The following is a 26929-nucleotide window of genomic DNA, read 5'->3' on the forward strand; positions in this document are numbered from 1 at the left end:
TACCATGCGGGGTCGATCTAAGATACTCAACTTCAGCTACGTGACTAGCATAGCTGGATCTACTTACTGCAGTGAAGACGCTGCGGTAAGTCAACAGCTGACACTCTCCCGTTGACTCTGCTTGCGCTTCTCATTCTGGTGAAGTGCCGGAGTCGATGGGAGAGCGCTCAGTGGTCGATTTATCATGTCTAGTATAGACGCGATAAATCAACCCCCGCTGGATCAATCACTGCCCACCAATTCAGTGGGTAGTGTAGACAAGCCCTTATACTTAGGCCAGGTCCACACTAGAAGTTTTTGCTGTTTTAGCAATGTCTGTTAACGGTGTGATTCCCCCCTCTCCCCCAACACATCCCCTCCCCAAACAACTCTATACTGGCAAAAGCCCTGGTGTAGCTGAAGTTACATTGGTATAGAAGTCCTTTTGCTGACAGCTCGCTGAACTGGTATAAACAATCTTAGCAAAAGCATTGTTTTGGCAGGAACATGCTGCCTCTACACTAGGAGGGTTTTGCCAATGGCAAAACTGTAGTGTAAATTCAACCTTCGATTGTGTAAATTGCTCAGGGCAGGGGCAGTCCATTCGTCGTGTGTACAGCACCTAGAGCAATGGGGCCCTGGTCCATTACTGGGACCTCTAGGCTCTACGGTAATACAAATTAATAATAACTAGCAAAGTTGTGTCATTTCTAAAAAAAAAGATGTTGCTGAATGTTTACTACTATATTGTCATCATCGTACATAATGAAAAATTAACGGTAATGATCCTAATAAATGGACACGGTGCATTTGGTGATGTAGCATGTTTGCCCTTTCATTATCTGTGTTCACCTTGGGGGAAATGCAGCCCTGTGCAGAGAGCCAGCACATAGAATCATAGAATCAGAGAATGCCAGGGTTGGAAGGGACCTCAGGAGGTCATTTAGTCCAACCCCCTGCTCAAAGTAGGACCAATTCCCAATTAAATCATCCCAGCCAGGGCTTTGTCAAGCCTGACCTTAAAAACCTCTAAGGAAGGAGATTCCACCACCTCCCTAGGTAATCTATTCCAGTGCTTCACCACCCTCCTACTGAAAAAAGTTTTTTCGAATATCTAACCTAAACCTCTCCCACTGCAACTTGAGACCATTATTCCTTATTCTGTCATCAGGTATCACTGAGAACAGTCTAGATCCATCCTCTTTGGAACCCCCTTTCAGGTAGTTGAAAGCAGCTATCAAATCCCCCCTCATTCTTCTCTTCTGCAGACTAAACAATCCCAGTTCCCTCAGCCTCTCCTCATAAGTCATGTGCTCCAGCCCCCTAATCATTTTTGTTGCCCTCCGCTGGACTCTTTCCAATTTTTCCACATCCTTCTTGTAGTGTGGGGCCCAAAACTGGACACAGTACCCCAGATGAGGCCTCACCAATGTCAAATAGAGGGGAATGATCACGTCCGTCGATCTGCTGGCAATGCCCCTACTTATACAGCCCAAAATGCCGTTAGCCTTCTTGGCAACAAGGGCACACTGTTGACCCATAGTCTGTCATCTAGTCCAACCCCCTGCTCAAAGCACAAGATCTTTGTATTATTTAAGTTCAACTTCCAAAATAGGGCCATACCCACTTTGCTTGTATTGTCCTGAGTTATTCTTCAGACAAAAAATGAGATTTGAATAATGAGGTTTTATCCCCAGGTTCTCCAAAAGAAGTACGGACAAGCAAGGCACTTTCCACTGATGAAAACATTTCTTTTGAGGTCTAATAATGAATTGACAGAGATGGCATGCCAATTAAAACAGTTATTGAATCCCAACGAACGGCATCCTACAAATCTTGCAGAAGTAATACCCTTCTCTTGATGTATAGAGAGGCAGGTGCTTTGGGCTCGATTCAGGAAAGTCCCTAATCACGTGGTTAAATTCAAGAATGTGCTTAAATCTCATTGACCTCACTGGAAGTTTAAAAACATGCTTAAGTTCCATGGAAATCAATGGGACTTACACACCTGCTTAAAGCTAACCCCATGATTCACTATGTTGCTGAACTGGGGCCTTATATCGCTGCCAACTGAGAGGAGGCCCTGCCACCTGGTATTGAAATAAAAGAGCAGAATGAATGTAAACCCATGTCTCCCTTTAAATGGACAAGATAGCGACTAGTAATTGCAGCTGTTTTATCAAGAACATACAGGTTATATATATACCCACACAAACACATGCCATTAATCCACTGATAACACCAATGGATAAAGAGCTTTATTTATGCAAATGCAGAATGGTTCAGAATGATGAACTAGGATGTTTTCAGCAAGTAACAAATTGCTTTTTTTGCACAATTTTAGGACGTGATCCTTCCTGTACAGCGTCCCTGGTGCAGACAAGAGAAACTCCGCACGCACACTGAACAGCTTCAGGCTTGATCCTGCAATCCTGAACTCATCCCACAAATCTATCTTCACTAGCAGGACTTCTAGTATTCCAAACAGGAGCAATTAACAGCTGCCATATTTACACTGAAAAGCAGATATCACATACATGTTTTCTTATTTCCTCCCAACTTTGGATCAGTTAAGAACAGGGGTTTAAAATTTCACTGGTCTGTCTTTTAGGGTGTGATAATACTAATCGTGGATCTTTGAACAGATGGTTGAAGAAAGGTCTCTGTATTTGCCAGTAATGTTACAGAAAATACCTCTATAAATGTTTTAAAATAACTTATAAAATATTGGGGTTACTTTTGTATCCTTCCTCCCCTGGCTTTGGAGCTGTCTGATGAAGTGGGCATTCACCCACGAAAGCTTATGCTCCAATACTTCTGTTAGTCTTAAAGGTGCCACAGGACCCTCTGTTGCTTTTTACAGATTCAGACTAACACGGCTACCCCTCTGATATAGAGCCCATGCGTCCTCCCCACCCACTCCTACCCCCAACACACTCCCTATGTAATGGGGAAAAGGGACAGATATACAGCACAGTTACAATCAACAGGGAGTGTCTTTACATGGAGAATTCTCAGCTGGAAATCTGCAGCCAGAGTAGGGAATCTGACCCTATATAGGAACATGTTGAGAAACCAAAACCATTGCAATAGAGCTCCTCACTGACCGCTAAGACTCTCTCAGTATCTGTATTCCTGTAGCTACACAATTCCATTACACTTAGTACACAGTGCATGCAGAACAAAAGAAAGCACCCAAGGTATTACTGAAAAGGTCAACGTTTGTCTTGTCCTCATGAATCATTAGCATATACATCGGTGTCTCCCGTTTCCTTAGCCCTTTTGCTTTTACATGCTCATGCAATCAGAGATAATAAATAACATCTGCACTAATGCACTGTCCTCCCCTTGCCCTTGTGTAATCCTAACAAAAAAAAATAGCTAATAATAGTGTGACAAAGTTCCTTCTCTATCTTGGTGGGTCCTGCGCTTATTGGCAAATTTTCTTGCCTCAGAGATTCACCATGTGGGTTGGGGAACAGCTCGGAGACCTTCCCCTCTGGAAGAACCCACAGTCCAGGTCAATTGGGAGGTTTGGGGGGAACCCGGGCCCGCCCTCTACTCCCGGTTCCAGTCCAGGGCCCTGTGGACTGCAGCTGTCTATAGTGCCTCCTGTAACAGCTGCATGACAGCTACAACTCCCTGGGCTACTTCCCCATGGCCTCCTCCAAACACCTTCCTTATTCTCACCACAGGACCTTCCTCCTGGTGTCTGATAACGCTTGTGCTCCTCAGTCCTCCAGCAGCTCACCCTCTCACACCTCTTACTCCCAGCTCCTCACACTCCCACCACAAACTGAAGTGAGCTCCTTTTAAAACCCAGGTGCCCTGATTAGCCTGCCTTAATTGATTCTAGCAGCTTCTTCTTAATTGGCTCCAGGTGTCCTAATTAGCCTGCCTGCCTTAACTGGTTCTAGCAGGTTCCTGATTACTCTAGTGCAGCCCCTTCTCTGGTCACTCAGGGGACAGAAAACTACTCATCCAGTGACCAGTATATTTGCCCTCTACCAGACTCCTGTACCCCACTGGTCTGGGTCTGTCACAATACATTTTGGCTTGGAGTAATTGTGCACCTTCCTTGCTAAAAACCACCCCAAAATGCCTCTGTTATTCATTACCAGGGCGCAGAAATAGTCTCAAAAGAGACGCTGTAAAATAACATTGTGGCTTTCACACATTATTATTAACCACTTGTATTGCAGTAGCACCTAGGAGCCTCCCCTCATGGGCTAGGACTCCACTGAAGTAGGGGCAGTATGAACCCAGAAAAAAAGACAGTCCCCCTCCCAAAGAGCTTACTGGCACAGGACTCTTCATCCAAGGGGTTCAATTTACAAGTAAAGTCTAAGGTTGGCCCGGGCTTGTATTTGCTGCCAATTATTATTAGCATGGAGGGCAAATGAATTACAAAGCACGTTTACCAAGGAACGCACTCCAGGGCTGGGGATCACATGGACGGCAATCATAGGGTCACCAAAAACTTCAGTGGTGTGAGAAGATTGCCAGCAATGAACATAAACTGAATATCCAGCCAGACCATCTTCAGGGAGAGATCGATGTGGGTGGTTCTGATTCTGCAAGAAGTCTATGTCCCTTTGGGACTTGCCATGATGATGGCAATTGCAATCAGGAACTTAAGTCTTTCTGGCTCATGCACCGCCACCTGCAGTAAGAGATTCTGCAGTAGGGACTTGGTTAACAGTTCTGTTGGTTAATAATAACCTACCCCCCAAGAGAGTATTGGGCTTCCTCTATGTTTGAAAGCACTACGTAAGTGTTGTTAGGTCACAGCCAGGGTGTAGGCAGCCAGACCTAGGAGTCAGAGCCAGAGTCTGCAGTGACAAGAGGTAGCGGGTCAGGATACCAGGAGGTCAGAAGCAGAAGACAAACTGGAGATCATGAACCACAAGTCAGGAACCAGAGTCGGGGCCATGAGACACACTGGAGGTCAGGAACCTCAAGTCAGATGCCAGGAGTTAAGCCAGGCTGGGATGCCAGGAAGTCAAACCAGAGCCAGAAGCACATAGTCCAGTGCAGAGTGAAGCGCAGTTATTTGGACTGCAGCCTGTTCCTGCGTCTGGTTTAAGTAGGGCCAGCTGGCCAATCAGCTGTTCTGGGACTCTGCCAATTGGATTTCAGGGGCAGACCCTCACTGTGGGGCTGGGCTTCATGGCTCCTAGGGTGGCAGGTGGAGGGTTGGAGTGTTGCTGCTTTCATGAACTGTCAGGACCCAAACTCAAGACCTTGGGGTCATGACATAGTATAATACACTCTGTAATACAGAGTAGCCTTTTTCACACCTGTATTTTCAAGTTAGATGGTGATTTCAGGCTCTTAGCCACTGAAATACAACTTCTTTGTTTCCTCTGCTGGCTCAATTAAATTAAACTCAGCAAATGTCCAAAGGACAATAACACTTAGATTTATTTTAGAGGTGGAGAGGGAGGGAATCAAATGAGAAAGTCCATGTTATCCATTAGAGTGCTGCTGAACGTGCCAGCAGCACGTACCTGCTATGCTGATGAGGGTAAGAAGAAACTTCCTCTGTGGGAAGGTTATTCCGTAATTCTCCATTCAGGAGATTATTGTATCTTCCTCTGAAGCATCCGGCGCTGGCCACTGTTGGAGACAGGCTACTGGACTAGATGGGCCACTGGTCTGATCTGGAATGGGAATTCCAACGTTCCTATGGAACACACCTAGTGCATCCATGTGGAATATATCAGCATGGAAGCTGATCATACTAAATATATGCAAGTAGGATGTTCCTCTCATATCCAGAGTGTACCAGCATGCCCATACATTCCACTTGCTTGTAATGGCATCTTGCTAGAACAATGGCAACACCGCAGGTGCCATGGAAGACGAGCGACAAAAGGGTTAGTGAAATCAAAAGTGATGATCATCATGTGGTTAGGGAATGGGACTCACGAGGTCTGGGTTTAGTCCCATTCACTGCCAGAGACATTCTGTGTGATCTTGGGCAATTCACATCATTTCTCTATGCCTCAATCCTTCAGCTGTAAAATGGGGATAATAATATTACATGTCTTGTCTATTTAGACTGTAGGCGATTTGACATAGGAGTGGTCTTACAGTCCATCACAAAATGGGGCTCTGACAGTGAGTGGGGCCACTAGGTGTTAATGCAATATGCAGGAACATAGGATTTGCCACATTGGCTCAGATCTATGGTCCATCTAGCGCAGCGTCCTGTCTCCAGCAGTGGTCAGCATCACAGGCTTCAGAGGAAGGTGCAGTAAAAACTCCAGGTGGCAATTATGGGATAACCTATCCATATGGAATGTTTCTTCCTAACCCAACTGTCTAGACCTTGGCTTCTGCTGAAGCATGTGAGTTTATACCCCTTCCAGTATGAATAATAAGAGTGAATCTGCCAAGTCTGGAGTCATGTAGTACCTAGTTTTACCCCAAGTCTCTTGCTCCAGGCTTCTGAACCTGGTATTAGATTGTCAGTGGATGCTTTGCCCCGCTGCGGAGAGATATCCAACACCACCAAAGCACTTCTGAAGAGCTAATAACTAGGAGAACAACAGACAGCTCTGTGGTTTGAGCACTCGCCTGCTAAACCCAGGGTTGTGAGCTCAATCCTTGAGGGGCCATTTGGGGATTTAGTTGGGGATTGGTCCTGCTTTGAGCAGCGGTTTGGACTAGATGACTTCCTGAGGTCCCTTCCAACTCTGATATTCTATGATTATTCCCATACAAAGCTGCAACAAGGAGGGAGGTGCATGCACAATGAAATAACTTCTCCCCAGGGCTGGTGAAGGCAATAAGAATGGCTCACTCAAAGGCTTTGAAAGAATGGGAGATTGATGAGGCATTTCAGGAAAAAAAAACTAGAGCAAACTCTCTCTCTCTCTCCAGCACAATGCAGCAGTCCGGCTCCATCTTCCCATCCAGATGGGCTCCTTTTCAAAGCGCACATCTGTGAAAATCGCTCACCCACTGCATTTGGGAAAGCGCAACCTAATCAATTCTCTCTCTCCCCCGCCCCACACCTTTCATTTTTCTCAATCATGTTCAAATGACAACAGGGCTCTGGCTTGCATGATTCTCCTGCGGGAGAAGATTGCTGCAAATGTATAGCCCAGTAAAGAGCTGTTTATAATACTTGATGGGGCTGGAAATGCGCAGCTGTCCCTGGAATGGAGGGGGTGGGATGGAAAGCATGCCACATGCTAAAAGAGTTTACTGGGGCAGCCAGAATTAAAGATGATTTTACAATGAAACATAAAACCAGAGCCCTGACCACTTCCTATTCCATTCAGCTTCTTAGACCGTGCCTGTCACTATGGTGCCCGGATGCAGTCCAGAAGTGTATTAAGCATCTGTCATGCGTGTCTCTTTTTTGTGGTCATGAAAGATCCCATGGCACTTCGGATAAGGAAGGAATATAAGCGCTGGTGTGTTCTCCAAATATTACGGCTACTAAAATACACCCTGCAGTTTCAACTGGTTAGGGTATTCCTGGTCAGTCCCTGTGCTAAACTATTGTGGAGTGTTGCTATGCACGGTTGTATACCTGCTGTGCTCAGGGTTGTTTGTGATCAGGTGATGTGATCACTCAGTCCCCAACGTACACCTCTGAGAGGCTGTGAGGAGGCAATATGGCTTAGAGGATAAAGCACTAGACTGGAGACCTGGGTTTCACTCTCAGCTCTTCCACGGGCCTGCTGGGTGACCTTGGTCAAGTTACTGCCCTGTGCCTCAATTTCCCCAGTTGTAAAATGGGGATAATGATATGGACTTTCTTTGTGAAGTGCTTTGAGATCTACTGATGAAAAACACTCTGTAAGAGCTACGTATTACTATAGAACAGTCATAAAACCCTCTGAGATCTTGGTATGAAGGACACTGCAGAAGTGCAAGTATCATGATTATTGTACTACAGACAGAGTGTAGACCCCTGCCTGGAATGGCAAGTCTGGGGAGACTGGGCATTCCCCTACAAAGATGGAATCCAGTGCACTGTGGGCCCAGAACAGACCTGCATTATGGACATGGTAGACCAAGGAACTGTATTTCAGAAACTGTAATTACTAAACCAAGAGATCAAACCAGTAAAGTGCTGAGCATCATTAACCCCTATTGAAATCACCTCCTAAGAGATCTGTACTGGAACCAGTACTCACATGAGTGTTTCCATTGTGAGTAAAGGATGCAGGATTTGGCCCTCAGATTTTAAAATGTCTTGCAGCTGGACTCATGGGCCAGACTCTGTCATGTGCTCTAGCCCATTTGTTCCAACTTTGGCAGCAAAAAGGGGCCAGATACTAACTGCACCTGGCCTGCTGAGTATTTCCCTAGTAAGGGGAACATTTCAGATGCTGTACAGACAATCTAGGCAACTCCTACGCCACCCCCACTAACTCCCAGGTGATGGGGATGGGCCAGAGAATGCTGGGAGCTGGAGAGGGTTTGGCCAGAGTGCAGATGTGCATTGCCAATTCTCACCTAGTGTACTGCAGGGATGATGGGGTGGGGTCAGTGGATTGTAGACTGTTGCCAGCTATCATAGGTTAGAGCAGCCTAGAAGCTGCTCTAATCTTCTTTAGGACTGAGGCTGGAACATGGCAGAAAATCAGAGAGATATCAGTGTAGGAGAGCATCTGGTCTCATTGCTGTGCATGGCCGCCCTTCCTTCTCTCCTGTCTCCTCCCCTTCATTCTCCTACATTGTTTTTCCCTGTAACATTTTCTCTCCCTCCACAGCTCACGAAAGGAGGATTCTGGCCCTTGCTCAAAATCTATGTATGCATCTCCTTTTATTCAGGCGTTGCACGTGGGAGGCCAGGATTGCAGGGATGAGGGGGCGGGGTCAGTATTTTACCCTTATTTTCTTTCTTATGAAAGCCCCTGAAAGACTGAAAACCCTTCAGAGGAAGCAGCGATCATGGAGGGGCTGTAAAATAAACATGAAAGCTCCATTGTTTCCCAAGCACTTACAGACACCACAAAGCAGTGGAGGGAAGAAAAACACAACCCGACAGAGAACAAAACGACAGCAAACACAACCCAGAGGAGGGGGAAAATCTGCTGTGCCAAGGCACGAACGCATCCGCAGGCTGGCTACTTGGGAGAATATTGTTAGCATTAATCTGAAGGCTCCGTGGCTACAGCTGCAGCGTGAGCATTGTGCACATATTGCAGCTCGCTGCGGGAGCCCTAAGGACTGGCTGGGGAGCTAACTCCTCTGCAAATCTGGAAGCTGGAGCCAAACACAGCGGGGGGCAAAGTGAGGGAGGACTGAACTAATATGAGCAGTGTGGAGCATGCAGAAAGAGCCCCCATTGACTTCCATAGGATTCATTTATTTGGGGGAAGGATTTAAAGCATGAGGATGGGTTGGAAGGAACAGGTCCGTAGAACTTGCCATTATTTATTTGCATCACGGCAGCCCCAGTCATGGACCAGAACCCCACTGCGCCGGGTGCTGTATAAGCACAGAACAAAGGAGTAATGAAATAAACTGCCCCTGTGCCCACTAACTCAGCCCCTGCCCAAAGGACCTCCGGAAGAGAGATTTCCTTCGATAGAGGATTACTCGTGAAATAGGTTTTGTTCCATGGCTTTGTTTGGATGGGAAGTCAACAGCTATACATAGGTTTCTACCCCTCACCTCCCTCTCTGTTTATTTACCAGTCAGAACGCATTTCTTCCTTCTCCCATCTGCCTCCGACAAGCACATAGGTGTTTTCTATGCTGCTCGGTTTTCCAAAGGAAACAAGCTAACAGTCCATTTCTCCAGCAGCTGTCACTTTTAATAAGCCTTACTTTTTTAGCCCACTAATGAGAGCGCAGCACATTCTCCCAGCTGAAGAACAGGTTGGCTGAGGTGGGTGGAAGGGAAAGGAACCAATCAAAGATGAAAACGCACTGCAAATGCCCCCAGCCACCTTCACCTGCAGGCAGGTATCCCAAAGCAGGGAGTTTCAGAGCAGCGAGAACTGAAATGGGCCCGTCTTTTATATGAGGTTCTTGATAACTGTGAACGAAAGGCCAGGTTCGGTGATGCTGAATATTGCTTTACCCCATGCATGGCCCTACTGATTGCAGTAGGAATCGTTGTGGAATAAGGGAATACTCAATATGAATAAGGGTGGCAGACTCTGGTCTGAAATACGTACCACACAAAGCTGGATGAATCAGATAGGTCTAGATTATGGCTTTATAATCTGCCCCGAGTATGGGCTAGCAGGCAGCAGAGCAGGGAATAAGCCCATTGACACTGCGAAGGAAGGTGTGTCTGCAGGGAGGGTAGGCAAACACCGCCCCCCCAGCATTAATCGAGTTGGCACAGGTAACCGTGGTGGGCTAGCTACCCAAGAACAAGCCCGCTGGGGATTCTGGGTATGTACTCAGGTTGCTAGCCACCACCAGGGTCCATGCCATCACGCCTTCGGTGCTATTGTTATCTGCACCAGCTCGATTGAAGCGAGCGCAGATATGCCGAGCATGAGACAATCCTGGTGTCATTTGCAGTGGAGCGGTTACCTGAAGGTCAGGACTACACGCGGAACTGAGGGTGTGAGGCCGAGCTTGTGTAGACGTACCCACGGTAGCTCTCCTTGAGCGAGCACACTAAAAATAACAGTGTAGCTGAGGCCATGGGGTGGTGGCTCAGGCTAGTCACCCAGGGGGTCCAGGCAGGTACGGACTCAGGTGGTTACATTGCTATTGGTAGAGCGCCAGCTTGAGCCAGGCTAGCATAATTGTGCCCCCTAGAGTCACAATTCCTCCACTGGCTCCCAAGCGGGGCAGACAGCAGGTGGCAAAGTAAGTTACACCCCCCCCCCCCCAGTTCATGGAGGAGCTTACTCTACACTGGGTGCCAGTGGTCACTCCCACTCACTGCCTTCCTTCTCCCACTGGCACTCAGGAAGTTTGGGTGAGTCTCTCCAGCTCATCCTGTGCCCCCTAATTGGAGTCACAAACTGAGCAAGGCCAATCAGGGGACTACAAGGGACCTCATTCTCCCCAGCGCTGCTGAGGAAGAGCTGGGGGAATCTCGCCTGTGGTGATTTCCATGAAAGACGCTTAGGGAAGGAGAAAGGGGGGAGCTGGGCCCCGTTGCCAAGGCAGTGCTTGTAGGGCAGAGAGAGAGGCCATGCAGGCAGGGGTTGCTTCCCTCCCGTGTCAGGAATGGATTCGCCAGACGCAGAGGTCCAGGAGAAGCAGAGTTTGTGGCATTGGCTTCGGTTGTAACTCTGCCTGGGGACACGGCCTGATACGCTGGACTGTATGTTCAAGGATCTGAGAGTCAGGATGCAGGAACCAGGGCCAACTGGGTGAAATTCTCTGGCCTGAGCTGGTCAGGAGGTGAGACCAGCTGATCCAATGGCCCCTAAACTCTCTGAATTCCTGAATCCAAACAACAGCCAATTGGCTCATCATTAATAAAAAGTAACAAGAGTCACAATCAGCCGCTGCTATAGCTCTGAAGGGGAGCGAAAGATTCTCCCCCTTGCCCACATTTCTGATTCAGAGGCTCATCTAGAAACAACTAGAGAAGCCTGTGGGTAAAAGGAAAGGCCTGACCTGTGCGCTCTCCCTGGTTCCATCAAACCATTTGATTCATTCGCGAGGCGCTGGACAGCAGGGTCCGGCCGCTGCTGCGTGAGCCAGTTTGCAAGCCTCTGGTGTGGTCACTTCACATGGTGCTCCTGGCAGATTTCTGCCCACAAAGCCATCTGAACAGACCATGGGAGGAGCACCCCCACTTTCGGGCATGCTCCCGTGGCACAGAGGCAACATAGAGGTTCCTGCATCCTCCCCCTTGCTTCACACATGGAAAACATGGCCAGGCAGAGGCGGCACAGTCAGGATTTCACCATGACCCCAGTTTGGCCACTTTTGTGCTGCCTTTACACCCCTCCAACCCAAATTCCACCACAGGGAGTTTGGCCGGAGCCCTAGAATTGATGCCTGGCTTCCAGTAACGTTTCGCTGGTGACTTGCTGTGCAACTTCAGAGGAGTCATGTAGGGCCTGACTTTCAGAGGTGCTGAGCGTCCACAGCTCCCACTGAAGTCAATGAGAAGGAGACGGTGCTCAGCACCTCTGCATTGCAGGCTCTGCATCTCTCTGGGCCTCCATTTTTCTGTCTGTGGCTCTGAGGTAGTGGGAGGATTCTGTCTATCAATCTGGCACTCATCATGGTAGCATATGATTAGTGTCTGTAAAGCACTTTTGAGGTCCTTTGATCAGGTGCTCCACTGGTGCAAATTATTACTGAAATAGATTCATAGATTCTAGGACTGGAAGGGACTCGAGAGGTCATCGAGTCCAGTCCCCTGCCCACATGGCAGGACCAAATACTGTCTAGACCATCCCTGATAGACATTTATCTAACCTACTCTTAAATATCTCCAGAGATGGAGATTCCACAACCTCCCTAGGCAATTTATTCCAGTGTTTAACCACCCTGACAGTTAGGAACTTTTTCCTAATGTCCAACCTAGACCTCCCTTGCTGCAGTTTAAACCCATTGTTTCTTGTTCTATCCTTAGAGGCTAAGGTGAACAAGTTTTCTCCCTCCTCCTTATGACACCTGAAAACTGCTATCATGTCCCCTCTCAGTCTTCTCAGTCTGAAGACAGGAACATAGGAACTGCCATTCCAGAACACACCAATGCTCTCATATACAATTTCCAACAGTGGCTGATGTCAGGTGCTCCAAATGAAGATGTAAAACCCCAAAAAGTCTGACCCGGTCAATGCCTATTGAAAAGTCTATGGGCTCTGGATCAGTCCCATAAATATACCTCATTGTGTCATACTGTACTATGGAAGGAAGCATATTCCTGACCTTGGCTGATCATCAGCATTTGCCCTGAAGCATGACAGTTAATCGCTCTTATAATGTTTATCTTAGCTAATTTAACTTTAATTGCTAAATCATATTCTAGTAAGCCTTTGGCATCAATATTCTGTGTGTCACATGGCAGATCACACATGTACTAAGAGGGAAACTCCGGAAGGCATTCATTCAACATACATATCGATCCCAGACTGGAACTCACCTGGGGAGGACTCATTCAGTGGATTGAGGGCACTTGCTCTCTTGATTTTCTCCAGGCAGGCCTCCTGCTCCTTTCTGATGATGCAGTCTGAGTGCGTCGCTGCAACCTGAAAGGCAGAAAGCAGAACAATTACAAATACACCAGTCTATCCTGAACTCATGGGAAAACCAGTAAATCTTGTGATCCTCCTCTTGGGGGGAAAACAGCCCTGGAAAGTGAAATAAATGCACTGTAAACTCACTGCCTGGTGCAGAAGACCTAAAGCTAAACAACAGGATTACAATGGAGATTAATTATTGCAAGGAATGTCATCGGTTTTATTTTTCCTGCTATCCACTTCTAATACACTGCTTTTATGGAGTCTGAAGCCACTGGGGAAGGATCATCTAGTGGTTAAATCATTGAATGGGGACTCAGAAGCCCTAGGGTCAGTTCCTAGTATTGCCATTTACTCTTGTGTAATCTTGGGCATGTCACTGAATCTACCTCTTTCTTCTAGTTTTCAGCCAGGTAAATACTTTTGTGGCTGTGCACCCCATGTTTCCTCCTTTCCTCGATTCTCCCATGGCTACAAGATGGTTTTACAGCCAAAATGAAATGCAATCCCAGCTAAACTGAGCTGTGTTGATCAAATCTCTCCTGGGACTAGCCACTATCTTTATATCTCTACAGAAGTCCAGTGTAGGACATGCTGCAAAGGAAGAGAGAAAAGGAAGTCACTAGAGGTTTTGTATACGCAGGGCAGTAGTGCAGAGTACAGGGGTGTGATTTCTAAAGCACATTAATGTGTTGGGCATTAATTGGTCCTGTTAGAGGGCTTTCCCTTCACCCCCTCCCCTGGTTCTTGTCACGCAGACAGAAAGCAGAAGACCAGAAGTCCGAAGTGCAGGCAATGTGATGTTTATTGGGGTTAGTTCCAAGCAAGCATGTCCGTAGCTTTACACACCGAAAGAGTCTGTTTCCCAGTGTTCCCTTCCCAGTTCTGACACCGCAGAGCCTTGCCTGTTTCCCCTGTTCCCAGCTCTGATGCCACAGAGCCTTGCCTATGTCCCGATTCCCCCTTCTGAGCAGGCCCAAATATACCTGCAGAGCATGCCCACAGTCCCATGCCTTTTGTACCCCATGGGAGGGGTGAGGATTGAGGTTGTGCTACCGTCAGGGACAGGTGTTTCTTTGGTCTTTTAGTGTTTTATGCCTTCCCCCCAAACTCTCTTTGCTCCTCCCGCCTGGTTGCTTGACCATGCCTTGAGATGGGATTGAGGCAATCTTAAAGTGTGCTCATATATGTTACACTCCCACCATGCCCTGTAACACTTTAACTGCTCTATCCCTTATCTCTTCCCATTGTACTCACAAACCCATCTGGCCAGGCAGAAGCAACACACACAGTATCTTTGTTCTTTGTTCACACATATTACTAAGGATATAAGAGTATCAAAGGTCAACCCCAATTCTATCCCAGGCTGACAAACAGGGTTGTATGCTACGGGTAGACCCTGCTGGTATGAACTAAAAGTTCCCTAGTAGGTTTTAACATAGCTACATGACCAAAAGGTGACTTGCCAAGGTCGCTCAGCACACCAGGGACAAAGCTGAGCAGAGAACCCAGGTCTCTTTTACTTTTACCCATGTAAAAGAAGCAGTGAGAGATAAAAAGGCATCTTTTAAAAAGTGGAAGTCAAATCCTAGTGAGGTAAATAGAAAGGAGCATAAACACTGCCAAATTAAGTGTAAAAATGTAATAAGAAAAGCCAAAAAGGAGTTTGAAGAACAGCTAGCCAAAAACTCAAAAGGTAATAACAAAATGTTTTTTAAGTACATCAGAAGCAGAAGCCCGCTAAACAACCAGTGGGGCCCCTGGACGATCGAAATACAAAAGGAGCACTTAAGGACGATAAAGTCGTTGCGGAGAAACTAAATGAATTCTTTGCTTCAGTCTTCACGGCTGAGGATGTTAGGGAGATTCCCAAACCTGAGCCATCCTTTGTAGGTGACAAATCTGAGGAATTGTCACAGATTGAAGTGTCACTAGAAGAGGTTTTGGAATTAATTGATAAACTTAGCAGTATCAAGTCACCGGGACCAGATGGCATTCACCCAAGAGTTCTGAAAGAACTCAAATGTGAAATTGCGGAACTATTAACTATGGTTTGTAACCTGTCCTTTAAATCGGCTTCTGTACCCAATGACTGGAAGATAGCTAATGTAACGCCGATATTTAAAAAGGGCTCTAGAGGTGGTCCTGGCAATTACAGACTGGTAAGTCTAACGTCAGTACTGGGCAAATTAGTTGAAACAATAGTAAAGAATAAAATTGTCAGACACATAGAAGAATATAAATTGTTTGGCAACATGGTTTCTGTAAAGGGAAATCATGTCTTACTAATCTATTAGAGTTCTTTGAAGGGGTCAACAAACATGTGGACAAGGGGGATCCAGTGGACATAGTGTACTTAGATTTCCAGAAAGCCTGTGACAAGGTCCCTCACCAAATGCTCTTACGTAAATTAAGTTGTCATGGGATAAGAGAGAAGATCCTTTCATGGACTGAGAACTGGTTAAAAGACAGGGAACAAAGGGTAGGAATAAATGGTAAATGTTCAGAATGGAGAGGGGTTACTAGTGGTGTTCCCCAAGGGTCAGTCCTAGGACCAATCCTATTCAGCTTATTCATAAATGATCTGGAGAAAGGGGTAAACAGTGAGGTGGCAAAGTTTGCAGATGATACTAAACTGCTAAAGATAATTAAGACCAAAGCAGACTGTGAAGAACTTCAAAAAGATCTCACAAAACTAAGTGACTGGGCAACAAAATGGCAAATGAAATTTAATGTGGATAAATGTAAAGTAATGCACATTGGAAAAAATAACCCCAACTATACATACAATATGATGGGGGCTAATCTAGCTACAACTAATCAGAAAAGAGATCTTGGAGTCATTGTGGATAGTTCTCTGAAGACGTCCACACAGTGTCCAGCGGCAGTCAAAAAAGCAAACAGGATGTTTGGAATCATACAAAAAGGGATAGAGAATAAGATGGAGACTATCTTATTGCCCTTATATAAATCCATGGTACGCCCACATCTTGAATGCTGTGTACAGATGTGGTCTTCTCATCTCAAAAAAGATATATTGGCATTAGAAAAGGTTCAGAGAAGGACAACTAAAATGATTAGGGGTTTGGAATGGGTCCCATATGAGGAGAGATTAAAGAGGGTAGGACTTTTCAGCTTGGAAAAGAGGAAACTAAGGGGTGATTTGATAGAGGTATATAAAATCATGAGTGGTATGGAGAAAGTGAATAAGGAAAAGTTATTTACTTGTTCCCATAATATAAGAACTAGGGGCCACTAAATGAACTTAATGGGCAGCAGGTTTAAACCAAATAAAAGGAAGTTTTTCTTCACACAGACACAGTCAACCTGTGGGACTCCTTGCCTGAGGAGGTTCTGAAGGCTAGGACTATAACAGGGTTTAAAAGAGAACTAGATAAATTCATGGAAGTTAAGTCCATTAATGGCTATTAGCCAGGATGGGTAAGGAATGGTGTCCCTAGCCTCTGTTAGTATAATGGCTAACAGGGGTCAGGCTGGAGACTCTTGCCTACATGCTCAGGGTCTTACTGATCACCATATTTGGGGTTGGGAAGGAATTTTCCTCCAGGGTAGATTGGCTGAGGCCCTGGAGGTTTTTCGCCTTCCTCTGCAGCATGGGGCAGGGATCGCTAGCAGGAGGGTTCTCTGCCAATTGAAGTCACTAAAACACAGGATTTGGGGACTTCAACAGCAGAGTCAAGGGAAGGGGTAGGGACGGTTTTGTGGCCTGCAGCATGCAGGGGGTCAGACCAGATGATCATAATGGTCCCTTCTGACCTTAAAGTCTATGAGTCTATGAGAGGGTGGAGATGGATGGCAGGAGAGAGATCACTTGATCATTACCTGTTAGGTTCACTCTCTCTGGGACACCTGGCATTGGTCACTGTCGGCAGACAAGATACTGGGCTGGATGGACCTTTGGTCTGACCCAGTATGGCCGTTCTTATGTTCTTATGTCTGAGTCCCAGTGCAGTGTGCTATCCCCTAGGACACACTGCCTTTGTAAGGAACACAGTCTTCACTTTAAGAACATTAAACAATGTTTGGGGTGCACTGCAAAAGAGGTGTCAGTGTTTAAATGAGAGTTATACTGAGATGGGCTATATCATCTAATCCTGTTTCCAGGCTGAGAATTTCCCGGAAGATCTCTGGAAATCATAGATTAAGCCCAGCATGCATGACACGTCTCAGATCACTGTATGCCACTCATGCATAGGGATGCTATCTCCCTAGCCTCCCAAACAGCATCACAAAATGTACATGGTAATGGAAGTATGAGTTTCCCAGGTGTAACTTTGGTCTCTTTAAAGGTGCATATAGCGGGGTGAACACCCACTCCAGCCCGGAAGGGGTTGGAAAAGCCCTGCAGAGGGCTGAGGCACGGCCAAGGAAACCCTGGCTGATTGGGGGAAGTGGCTACAGCTGGGGCCACAACCCAAACTAAGCAACTGGGCCTTATAAGAAAGCCAGGGAAGCCAAAAGAAGCAGCAGTCTCTCTCTGACTTGAGAGGAAGATGGGCTTGGCTGCTGGGGAATCTCACCCAGGGGACCTAGAGGGAGGCAAGGCTGGGGAAAGGCCTTAGGAGCTGGGAAGCCCTAGGCCAGCAACTCCCCAGGCTGCAGGGCCTAGTTCTAGGCCCACCTAGGCATTGGGCTTGCAGAGGGGCAGCCGGAGGGCGGGTAAAGGCAGCCAGTCCAAACCCTGTATTGCATGTGATGATCGGCTGATAGACTGCAGTCTGCCCCAGGGCGTGGGGGCTAAATGGAAACTGGCAGTAGCCATGAGTGAGCTCATGTGGGGATAGGGGGTGGGGGTTCCCAAGGGGTGGAGAAACCTAGTAAGATGGTGGGGTACTGCAGGAGGCAGAACCCTGAGATAAGGGCACTGGGGTCCTGGGACGGACATGGGGGCGGCAATGGCAAGTGGCTCACTGGCCTGCAGAGGGTGCTTCTGGGTTGAAGCGCTAATTCCCGAGGACAACCAGCAGGAGATGCCGCAGGGGTGAGTCTGCACTGTGCTACAGTGCAACAAACCTTATGAATTCTCTGAGTGCTCCATGAGAGGGCTGGGCACTTCAGGGCAGAAGGTTTGGGGAAAATCCAGGGTGGGGAGTGTGTTGGGGTCACCCTGCAAGTATCAGAGGGGTAGCTGCGTTAGTCTGAATCTGTAAAAAGCAACAGAGGGTCCTGTGGCACCGTTAAGACTAACAGAAGTATTGCAGCATAAGCTGCAATGGGTAAATGCCCTCAAGTAGTAACCACAGTTGCTGGAGACCCTGGTGGGGCTCCTGTGTTGTTGGCAGGCTGCTGGGGTCAGAACACTGAACCAGGGCTGCAGAGCTCTGAATCAGATGCTCAGGGGACTGTTTTTGTCCACTGGCTGTTGGTGTCCAATCTGTGAGCCACAGCAGCAGAGCATTTGAGGCACATAGGGCTACAGGCAGTGATACACCCCTGCACTGCTGTGGGCTGAACCCCCAAAATGTGACACAAGGGTCACAACCTTCTCTGATCTTATTTCTTTTGCCTTGAGGATATTTGCTGCTCCCCGACAGACTGGTTGCAGTTTCCCTGAAAACACCAGTGACACCTGCAGTGCTGGCACACACTGATGGATATCACAAAACCTAGAAGCCAGGCAGGCAGCACGAGAAAGACAAATGAATGTTTAGAACCAAAACCCAGAGACCCAAGCGACTGGGACTCCTTGAGCTTCTAGGAAGGCAGGCAAATTTTTGTTTAGTATGCAATGAACTAAAAATCAATCAAGCAAAAGGGGTATGAAACCTGAACTTGTGATGTTGAAGAAAAATAAATGTAGACTGATGGCTTTAAAAATAGATGCTGGCTATTTAACTTTGAAGAAATAAGATAAGAGACATGTTGCTACTATGGTAAAGTGGCTCAGTGGCTAGTGTATTGAATCCTGACACTGGTGATATGGACTCTATTCCCCAGTTCTGCTAGTAGCATACTGGGCAACCTTTGTCAAGTCTCTACTCCTCAGTTTCCCTATCTAATAGATAGTCATATTGACTTTCCTTCATAAAGCATGATGAGAGAGAGGAATTATTAATAAAGCACCTCAGAGACATGGAACACATTCATGATGCTTTTGAGCCTTCATTTGTAAAGATAAGTTATAAGTTCTGTGTACTCCTCTGTGTTTCGCTAGTGCCTAGGACAGGAAGCCCTGCTCTTCATAGGTCCCTAAGCATTACAAATTAAATCATAAGCATTGCTTAGTTGCATCAAATAAACAAACGTAAGGCTAGCTTGTGCCACAAGGACATGGCCTGTAGTCAGGGGCAGTACACTGCTGAGCTGCCCAAAAGGATCCTGGTGAAGGAACTGTGGCTCAGGGAGTCACAATCCCCTCACTAAACCCCTTTGCTCAAGGGAGTTGTTTTGTTGCTGGTTTATTCCACAAGCAAATGATGACATCTCTCCTCCTACTCTGGGTTAGTTGCATTGGCCAATGCTCTGTGGGGAATGGTGCCATGGCTTCCACACATCAACCCTCTCCCCCAGCTCTGGAGGGTGTAATAGTGGAAATGGAGTAGCAGATACCCATCATTGTTTACTTCTGCACACTGGGGCCCCAAGGTCTAGCTAGCCCATGCACAGGTGTAAGGAGGGTGCCCCTGAGCCAGTGAGATGTCCATGGACCAATCTAGCTAAGGGATCAGGTGGAGACTGGTAGCAAAAGATAGCCGATCCCACTGATCAGGGTGGTACATTGAAGAGTTCTAGAAATTAAAATGACCCAGTACCATATTTGTAGCCATTGATCAACACTTTTTTTAGAAAAAAGATTAATGGAAAGCAATAATAATAATTTTGCAGATCACAAGTGGAAATCAAAAAAGCTCTTCATAGGATATGACTGGATTTCAGAAGTCTCAGTGTGCCCCCACTGAAGAACTGGTTCAGAGACAAAAAACAATGAGGATTTCCCCCCAAAGTGTAGAATTCATGGCTAGAAATGCTGGTTTAAAAATAGAATATTCCTTTCAATGGACATTCTATGGATCAATCCTGCAAACACTTAAGAATCTTATTCACATGAGTAAACTGAATGTGACTAATCAAGTAAGTAAACGTTACTCATGTGCTTAAGAGTTTGCAGGCTCAGGCCTTATATTTGTAAAGCCAAACTCCTGATGTAACAGGAATTGGTACAATACCCTTGGTATGTTCATTGCAACAAAGAAATCATTTAAAAACAATTATACATTAGCTTTCTTTCCCCTTTGATCTCTGTATTTCCTATCTATAAGGACCTGAGTCAAAGCTCACTGAATTGAATGGAAGTCTTTCCACCTACTTCAATAGTATTTAGATCAGGCAGTGAGGAAGAGAGAGACCGAGACTGTGTATGAACATAGTTGAGCCCTTTGGAAACAGTCATCTACATCAACAAACTATAAAGACGAAATGGAGTCTGATTCATCTCTGGTGCAACTCTATAGTCTTCAGTCATGTTACACTAGGGATGAGTTTAATCTGTTGGGTTTATTTGATCATTGATGTCATACTGAATTACTTCTATTCTGATTCTCATTTTTAAAAAAGCTAACTCACCAAAACGATGAATATGCATGAGGGAATTACAGAAAGGAAGCTTGTTTGTAATGGAAACAATGTTATTAGCTTTCATGCCCATTTCTAACAAGCAGCAATTGGTCCAACCAAGGCCTGCAGTTGTCGATCATTTCTCAGCCTACTTGTGGGGATGCTCAGGAATTATCTCTGATTAGATAGGTTTTCTTGGTGCTGATTTATGCCATTACTGCTTCCTACAACATTGGCCTGACAACTGAATACGTTGTTTGTTCCATAAAGGCCACGCATCATCACTTGATTGTGCTTTTGTCAGTTGGCCTAAATGGAGCCCAAACTACTGTAATTTCAAAACACTTCAGACAAAGTTAAAGAGGAAAGTCATTAGGAAGCTATTCAAAGCGAGTCACAAGAACACAATAGATGGAATATTTTTTTGACACTCAGTTTAAAACAAATTGCACCTAAAATGACAGAGCCAGCTGGCACGACAGGTCATTGATCCCTTTCAATGGGTTAATGTGTATGTAAGATGTGGTTACCTTCTGGAGCTGAAAGACAGGCATCTCCCAGGGAGTCAATCTCCACACTAGAAAACAGCTGCTGTATAATCACGCATAATTTACTTAATGGATGCCTTCTGAAGCAGTAACTCTGGATAAAAAGGTGAATTATGCAACCAGCAGTACCTTCTAGTTCTTGAGTTTGGCATATGCAGTCTTTCATTTTCTGGAGAAGACCAATTATCAAATCTGTCTGTGAGCATGAGTGACATGAGGCAGGTATTCTCAATGCCATCTCCAGGGTACATCTTTGGTGGTCCCTGGCTGCAATAATTGCCAATACCACCTGCTTTAGAGGAAAGTTCTTGAATCCCTGTCTTCGATGACTATGCAATGACCTGCTATCCGGGGATGTGTCTTACTCACCTCGGCTCTTCGAGGTTGTGATGTATGCCCTAAAACACCAGGCCATCTATTCAACTCATTTTTAATCTTATTCAGTATCTAGCCCTTGCTAAACCCATTCTGCTGTGACCCTCACCCCTACTCTGGTCCTTTATGCCAGGTAAAACACTACTAACCCCCTGATTTGGGCTGAGGGGGTGGGGAGAGATTCCTCCAGCACAGGCACTGTAAAGACAACTGCAGGCTGCTTTCGAACGAGCCCTTGCAAACCTTGTTGTAGGAAGCACCCTGGAACATGTAGGAGGTTAGACCATGGAACTGTGGAGAACGTGGATGGTGCTGCCACCAGTAGGGCAGTCCAGGGAGGCTGCTGTAATGTCGTCAAGCCACCAAGGCTGTTTAAATTAACTCAGCGGCTGCTCCAGCCCTCAGGGCAGCCTGGGATCAGGGGATGCAGAAAGATGGCTTAGCCCCTTAGCTCCTCCTCCCCATGGTCTGCATGTTCTGTGCTAGTGCCTCTGGGGGTCTGTCTGCACTGCAGTGATGAGGTATGATTACAGCTCATGGAAACATACCCACGGTAGCTTTCATCTAGCTAGCTCGGGTACTGGAGCAGTGAAGCTGCGGCAGCATCACTGGGGATCCCCTTTCAAATTCCCAAGCAGACAGTTTTGCTGCCTGGGTAGCCCCTGAACTCTAGCAGGGCTCACGATCAGGGCCACAGAGTGGTTGAATGTGGGCACCATGCCAAAATAACCTTGAAGGATGTTAGCATTCTAAAGCACAGCAAATCCACCCGTGTGCAAAACCTAATTCTCCAGACGTACATTTTGAAATAACGTAACTCTTGAGACTTTCGACTTGTGGCTTTGCTCAGCTGTTCGTTTCTTTGCAAAGATTAAACTTAAATAAAACCCCAATGGAAACATTTCAGGCAGGAAATGCCCTTTGTTTAGAACGTCAGCAAGAACTCACCATTCAATGGGGTCATGACTAGCTCTCAACCTTTCCAGAGTACTGTACCCCTTTCAGGAGTCTGATTTGTCTTCTGTATCCCCAAGTTTCACCTCACTTAAAGTACTTGCTTACAAAATCATACATAAAAATACAAAAGCATCATAGCACACTAGTACTGAAAAATTTCTTGCTTTCTTGGACCGTATAATTATAAAATAAATCCACAGGAATATAAATATTGTATTTACATTTCAGTGCATAGAGCAGGATAAACAAGTCATTGTCTGTATGAAATTTTAGTTTGTACTGATTTCGCCAGTTTTTTTTATGTAGCCCGTTGTAAAACGAGGTAAATCTCTAGATGAGTTGATGTACTCCCTGGAAGACCTCTGAATACCCCCAGGGGTACACGTACCCCTGGTTGAGAACCACTGATCTGAGTAGCACTTAACAGAGCTGTGCAACAACTACCACTGTAGAAACCCACCCAGGGAGAAAGCTTTAATTAATCCCCTAATTAAATTAAAACTATTTGCCCTCAACTTTACCAGATATCCTCACCTGGCTCTGACACTGTGTCCTGCTAATGCTCTTATGTTCTCCCAAGGGGCTTCCAAATTTCGGAGAATATATCAAATTGCAATTAGAAAGAAAGTTGCTTAAGGGTAGGGTCATAGCGTTCACTATAGTGGTGGCCGTTCATAATGGCAGAACTTTTTAACGTTACCATTGTAAAATTCATGTGTGTTCATTTCAGAGCCAGGAGACGCTGGTTCCCGTGTTGTGTCCAAGTGGGAAAAGGCTAATCTCTTAATGAACCCATTATTCAGAGGACTGAGGCCAGTAATCTGCAAACCAGCCTTCTCAGTAAATCTCTCTCCATAGATTTGCCTCTGTTCCACTGCACGTACTTGGGGTGGGAGGAACAAACCTATTCAGAAGCAAGTGGAGGAGGAGGCTGAATGGTGTCAGAGTAACACCACAGTAAAACTGACCAGCTTGGAGACTAACAGAGGGAAAAGTAGAGAGTGAAGAACTGGAAAAGCTTCCCAATGATGAACAGTTAGAATGCAGAATAATAATAATGCCCTGAGGAAAGGGAGGCCCCCACCTCTGGAGATGTTTAATAGTGGGCTGGAAAAAAACATGGGGATGGAGACCTTTGTTTCTCTACTCTGTTCAAGTACTGCTTGGGTGGAGCACACAGCAGGTGGTACAGTTGCCCCTGTGCCCAGACTGGGTGCCAGTTAGAGCTGCCCTGTGCAGCCATAACTTAGGATGGTGGAGAGCAGGGCATAGTTCTGCTTCCCCATGCCCACTCCCTAACCCAACCTTCTACCCCCTACTCATCCTCTCCTTCCCCTTAAACCAGGGGAGGAGAAGAGGGGTGGCTGGTTGAGCTGCCTACATCAGCTTTCTGCTGGCAATGATTTCCTCTGTGCAGATGGGAATTCTCTCCTGGCCTCCCCTGGCTAGTTTTTGGGCTGCTTCCATGACACAATATAACCTTAGCTGACTGAGTCTAAATATACCAAAGGGGCTAGTTATTCTAGCTGCCTGTCTTGAGATGCCTTAAAGTGGCTTGTTTTTCAGAGGGTTGGATGCTTGGTATTTTCAGAAAGTCAGCCCCCATCAAGGTTGCTCAGGGTGGGGCCAAAAATGCTCACTAGCAGAGCTGGTCACGAGTTATCTTTTCAAGTCACTTTAACATTAAATTGCATTTTCCTCCGGTGGCCGATTGCCTTATGGGAGATGAAGTTTGGGGTCCCACATTTTCCCATTCTCCTATGCGCTGGGCTCCCTGGCCAAGATTCCATTTTCCATGATGTAACGTAGTCTATGCTCTGGCATGGTGCACCATGGGAGTCACTTGGTTGTTTGTGCAAACTACACAGGTTACAGTTCCCGTGAAGCACCCATACGGAAATGCAGTTTAATGCGGAACTGACTCAAAACAAGGTTGAATCACAGACTCCTAGAATATCAGGGTTGGAAGAGACCTCAGGAGGTCATCTAGTCCAACCCCCTGCTCAAAGCCGGACCAACACCAACTAAATCATCCCATAAAATGCTACATTTAGTGATGCACAATTGTCTCAGTTACACCATGAGAGTTAACGGGTAAATTCCTGAGAACCAAGGCCCAGGTTTCACTTTATGAATCCATCATGCACACAGGCAGACACTCTCTTGTACGATGATATCTGCTCAGTTAGACCAGTGAAGGTCTTACTCAGTTGGGAAGGATTCATGATAAATCCTATTTCTCCCATGTTATGCTCTCCTGTTGTTTTAAGTCTCAATGAAAACAAAATGGAATACACATCTAAGTGTTAAGCCTGCCATCGAGACTGGGAGGTCTCAATACAGAATATAGGGGCAGGGGGCTTTCCCCAAGGAGAATAGAGAGGGCAACTGGTGCTGTTTGCCAAGCAGATGTCTGACTGCAAGGTACAGACATTTTGGCCTGATGATCTTCTGCATATTTATACAAGAGACACTAAAAAAGTGTCAGAGGGGGAAAAAACCCCAACATCCCAAGTATGCAAAGCCATTAATCTACACTAACCATAGTAGACTTGGGCCAAAATTGCCAACGTGGCATCTTAAATTTAGGCTGCTCAAACTGCAGTTGCTTAGCATCTTTGAAAAAATCAGGCCACATTTATTTAGGTTGATAAATATAGATTCAAGAGCCTAACTTTAGCTCCCCAGGTTTAAAAATTTTGGTCTGGCTTCCTATAAATGTCACTGGTGACATTATATCTTCACAGATGCTCAGCTTCTGACATCTGCTGCAATTCACGATCCCTGCAGTCCTGCTGCATTACAAATCCCCTCAGGGCAAGCCAAGTTTTGTCTCTATATTTAACCTTGGCAGTCACTGCATTAGCACCATGCAGCATGCTCTGTCTGACTGATCTTTCTTTTCATGCCAACCAGGCGTTGATGCATAGCACTTCCTCTTGGAGGCTGCAGTTCGTGATGAAAGAACCTCAGAAAGTTTGGAGCTCAGGTTCAGCTAAAGTCCTCAAAGCATGGATGCTTGCCAAGAACCTGAATTATCCAAAGCATCTTAGGCTACATCTACACTACAGGGGGGTGTCAATTTAAGATACGCAAATTTAGCTACGTGAATAGCGTAGCTGAATTCGACGTATCGCAGCCGACTTACCCCGCTGTAGGGACGGCGGCAAAATCGACCTCTGCAGCTTCCTGTTGACGGCGCTTACTCCCACCTCCGCTGGTGGAGTAAGAGCGTCGATTCGGGGATCGATTGTCGCGTCCCAACGGGACGCGATAAATCGATCCCCGAGAGGTCGATTTCTACCCACCGATTCAGGCAGGTAGTGTAGACCTAGCCTTAGATGCCATCCCCCCTCTAGCTCCCTATTCATATCCCTTCCTTATGAATGACTTTGTAGCAGGGGGTTGCACTAGATGACCTCCTGAGGTCTCTTCCAACCCATATCTTCTATGAATCTATGATTCTATGACCCGGTTCGCCTCTGCTCATGTTGCCTTGTTGGTTATGGGGATAACAGCCCAATACCACACTTCTGTCACTCCCCCAGCATTCTGGGGGATGAAGAGATGTAAAGCACTTCTCCTCCCTCTGGGTGGCTTCCAAGGAGAAGTCTGGGATCTCTTTCCTTCCTCCAGACAACAACATTGTTTCTAGGGGGGGATCCAGGACCTTTATCCTCCCTGTAACTTTTATGTGACAACAAAATTTAGAAGGTGAGGGGTACGGTCACAGTATTCCATCCTCATTCCTCTCTGGGCTGCAGCTTAGTTATATGGTAAGGAGATGCAGGATGGCAGGGAGAGGGAAGGGGTGGAAGGGAGTATGTATTTTAATCTACTTGGTTCACCCATTCCTTACGCCAGCTGAGCAACCTGTCCCCACCTTACCTGTCATCTCTTGTTCCCTATTGAGATGACATCTTGCTCCTCCAATCCGCCCAGTATGCCAGCTTCCATTACCCACTTGTTAAATGTTCCACCTTGGTGCTTTCTCCCATGCTGCCCTTCACGCTTCAGAGGGACTCACTGAAAACCTCTACAAAGCCACCCATAGGTGATGGAACCAGGTGTCCTGGGGGCTGCTGCCCCTGCCTCCCCCGGCTTAAAATGGTTTTCATTATATACAGAGTTTACCGTTTGGTTCAATGGCTCTCCGCGCTCCCACTGCACAAATTGTTCCAGCACCCCTGAAGCCAGCTCATTGGCCATCTTCGACCCCTCCTTAAAAATCTCCTCTTCTATGAAGCCTACAAATTTACTAATCTCCTGCCATGTTGTCATCCTGACTAATATTGTCTCATTGTTTGCTTGTACTCCCCTGCCTGCCTAGAACCATCTGTTGTCTCTTCTCTTA

At 46.4% G+C, this 26929-nt stretch overlaps 1 protein-coding gene across 7 annotated transcripts in view; it reads right to left on the reverse strand.

Moving 5' to 3' along the window:
- The window catches only part of ADCYAP1R1 (ADCYAP receptor type I), a 179722-nt gene that overhangs the window by 95718 nt on the left and 57075 nt on the right, over positions 1-26929 (reverse strand). For all 7 annotated transcript variants that reach the window (XM_034759880.1, XM_034759877.1, XM_034759876.1 and 4 more), the window contains exon 3: positions 13024-13129. In XM_034759880.1, the coding sequence (XP_034615771.1) occupies positions 13024-13129 (106 nt within the window). The remainder of the gene's footprint in view (positions 1-13023; positions 13130-26929) is intronic.

Source organism: Trachemys scripta, chromosome 2, assembly GCF_013100865.1.
Source record: "Trachemys scripta elegans isolate TJP31775 chromosome 2, CAS_Tse_1.0, whole genome shotgun sequence".
Classification (NCBI taxonomy): Eukaryota; Metazoa; Chordata; order Testudines; family Emydidae; genus Trachemys; species Trachemys scripta.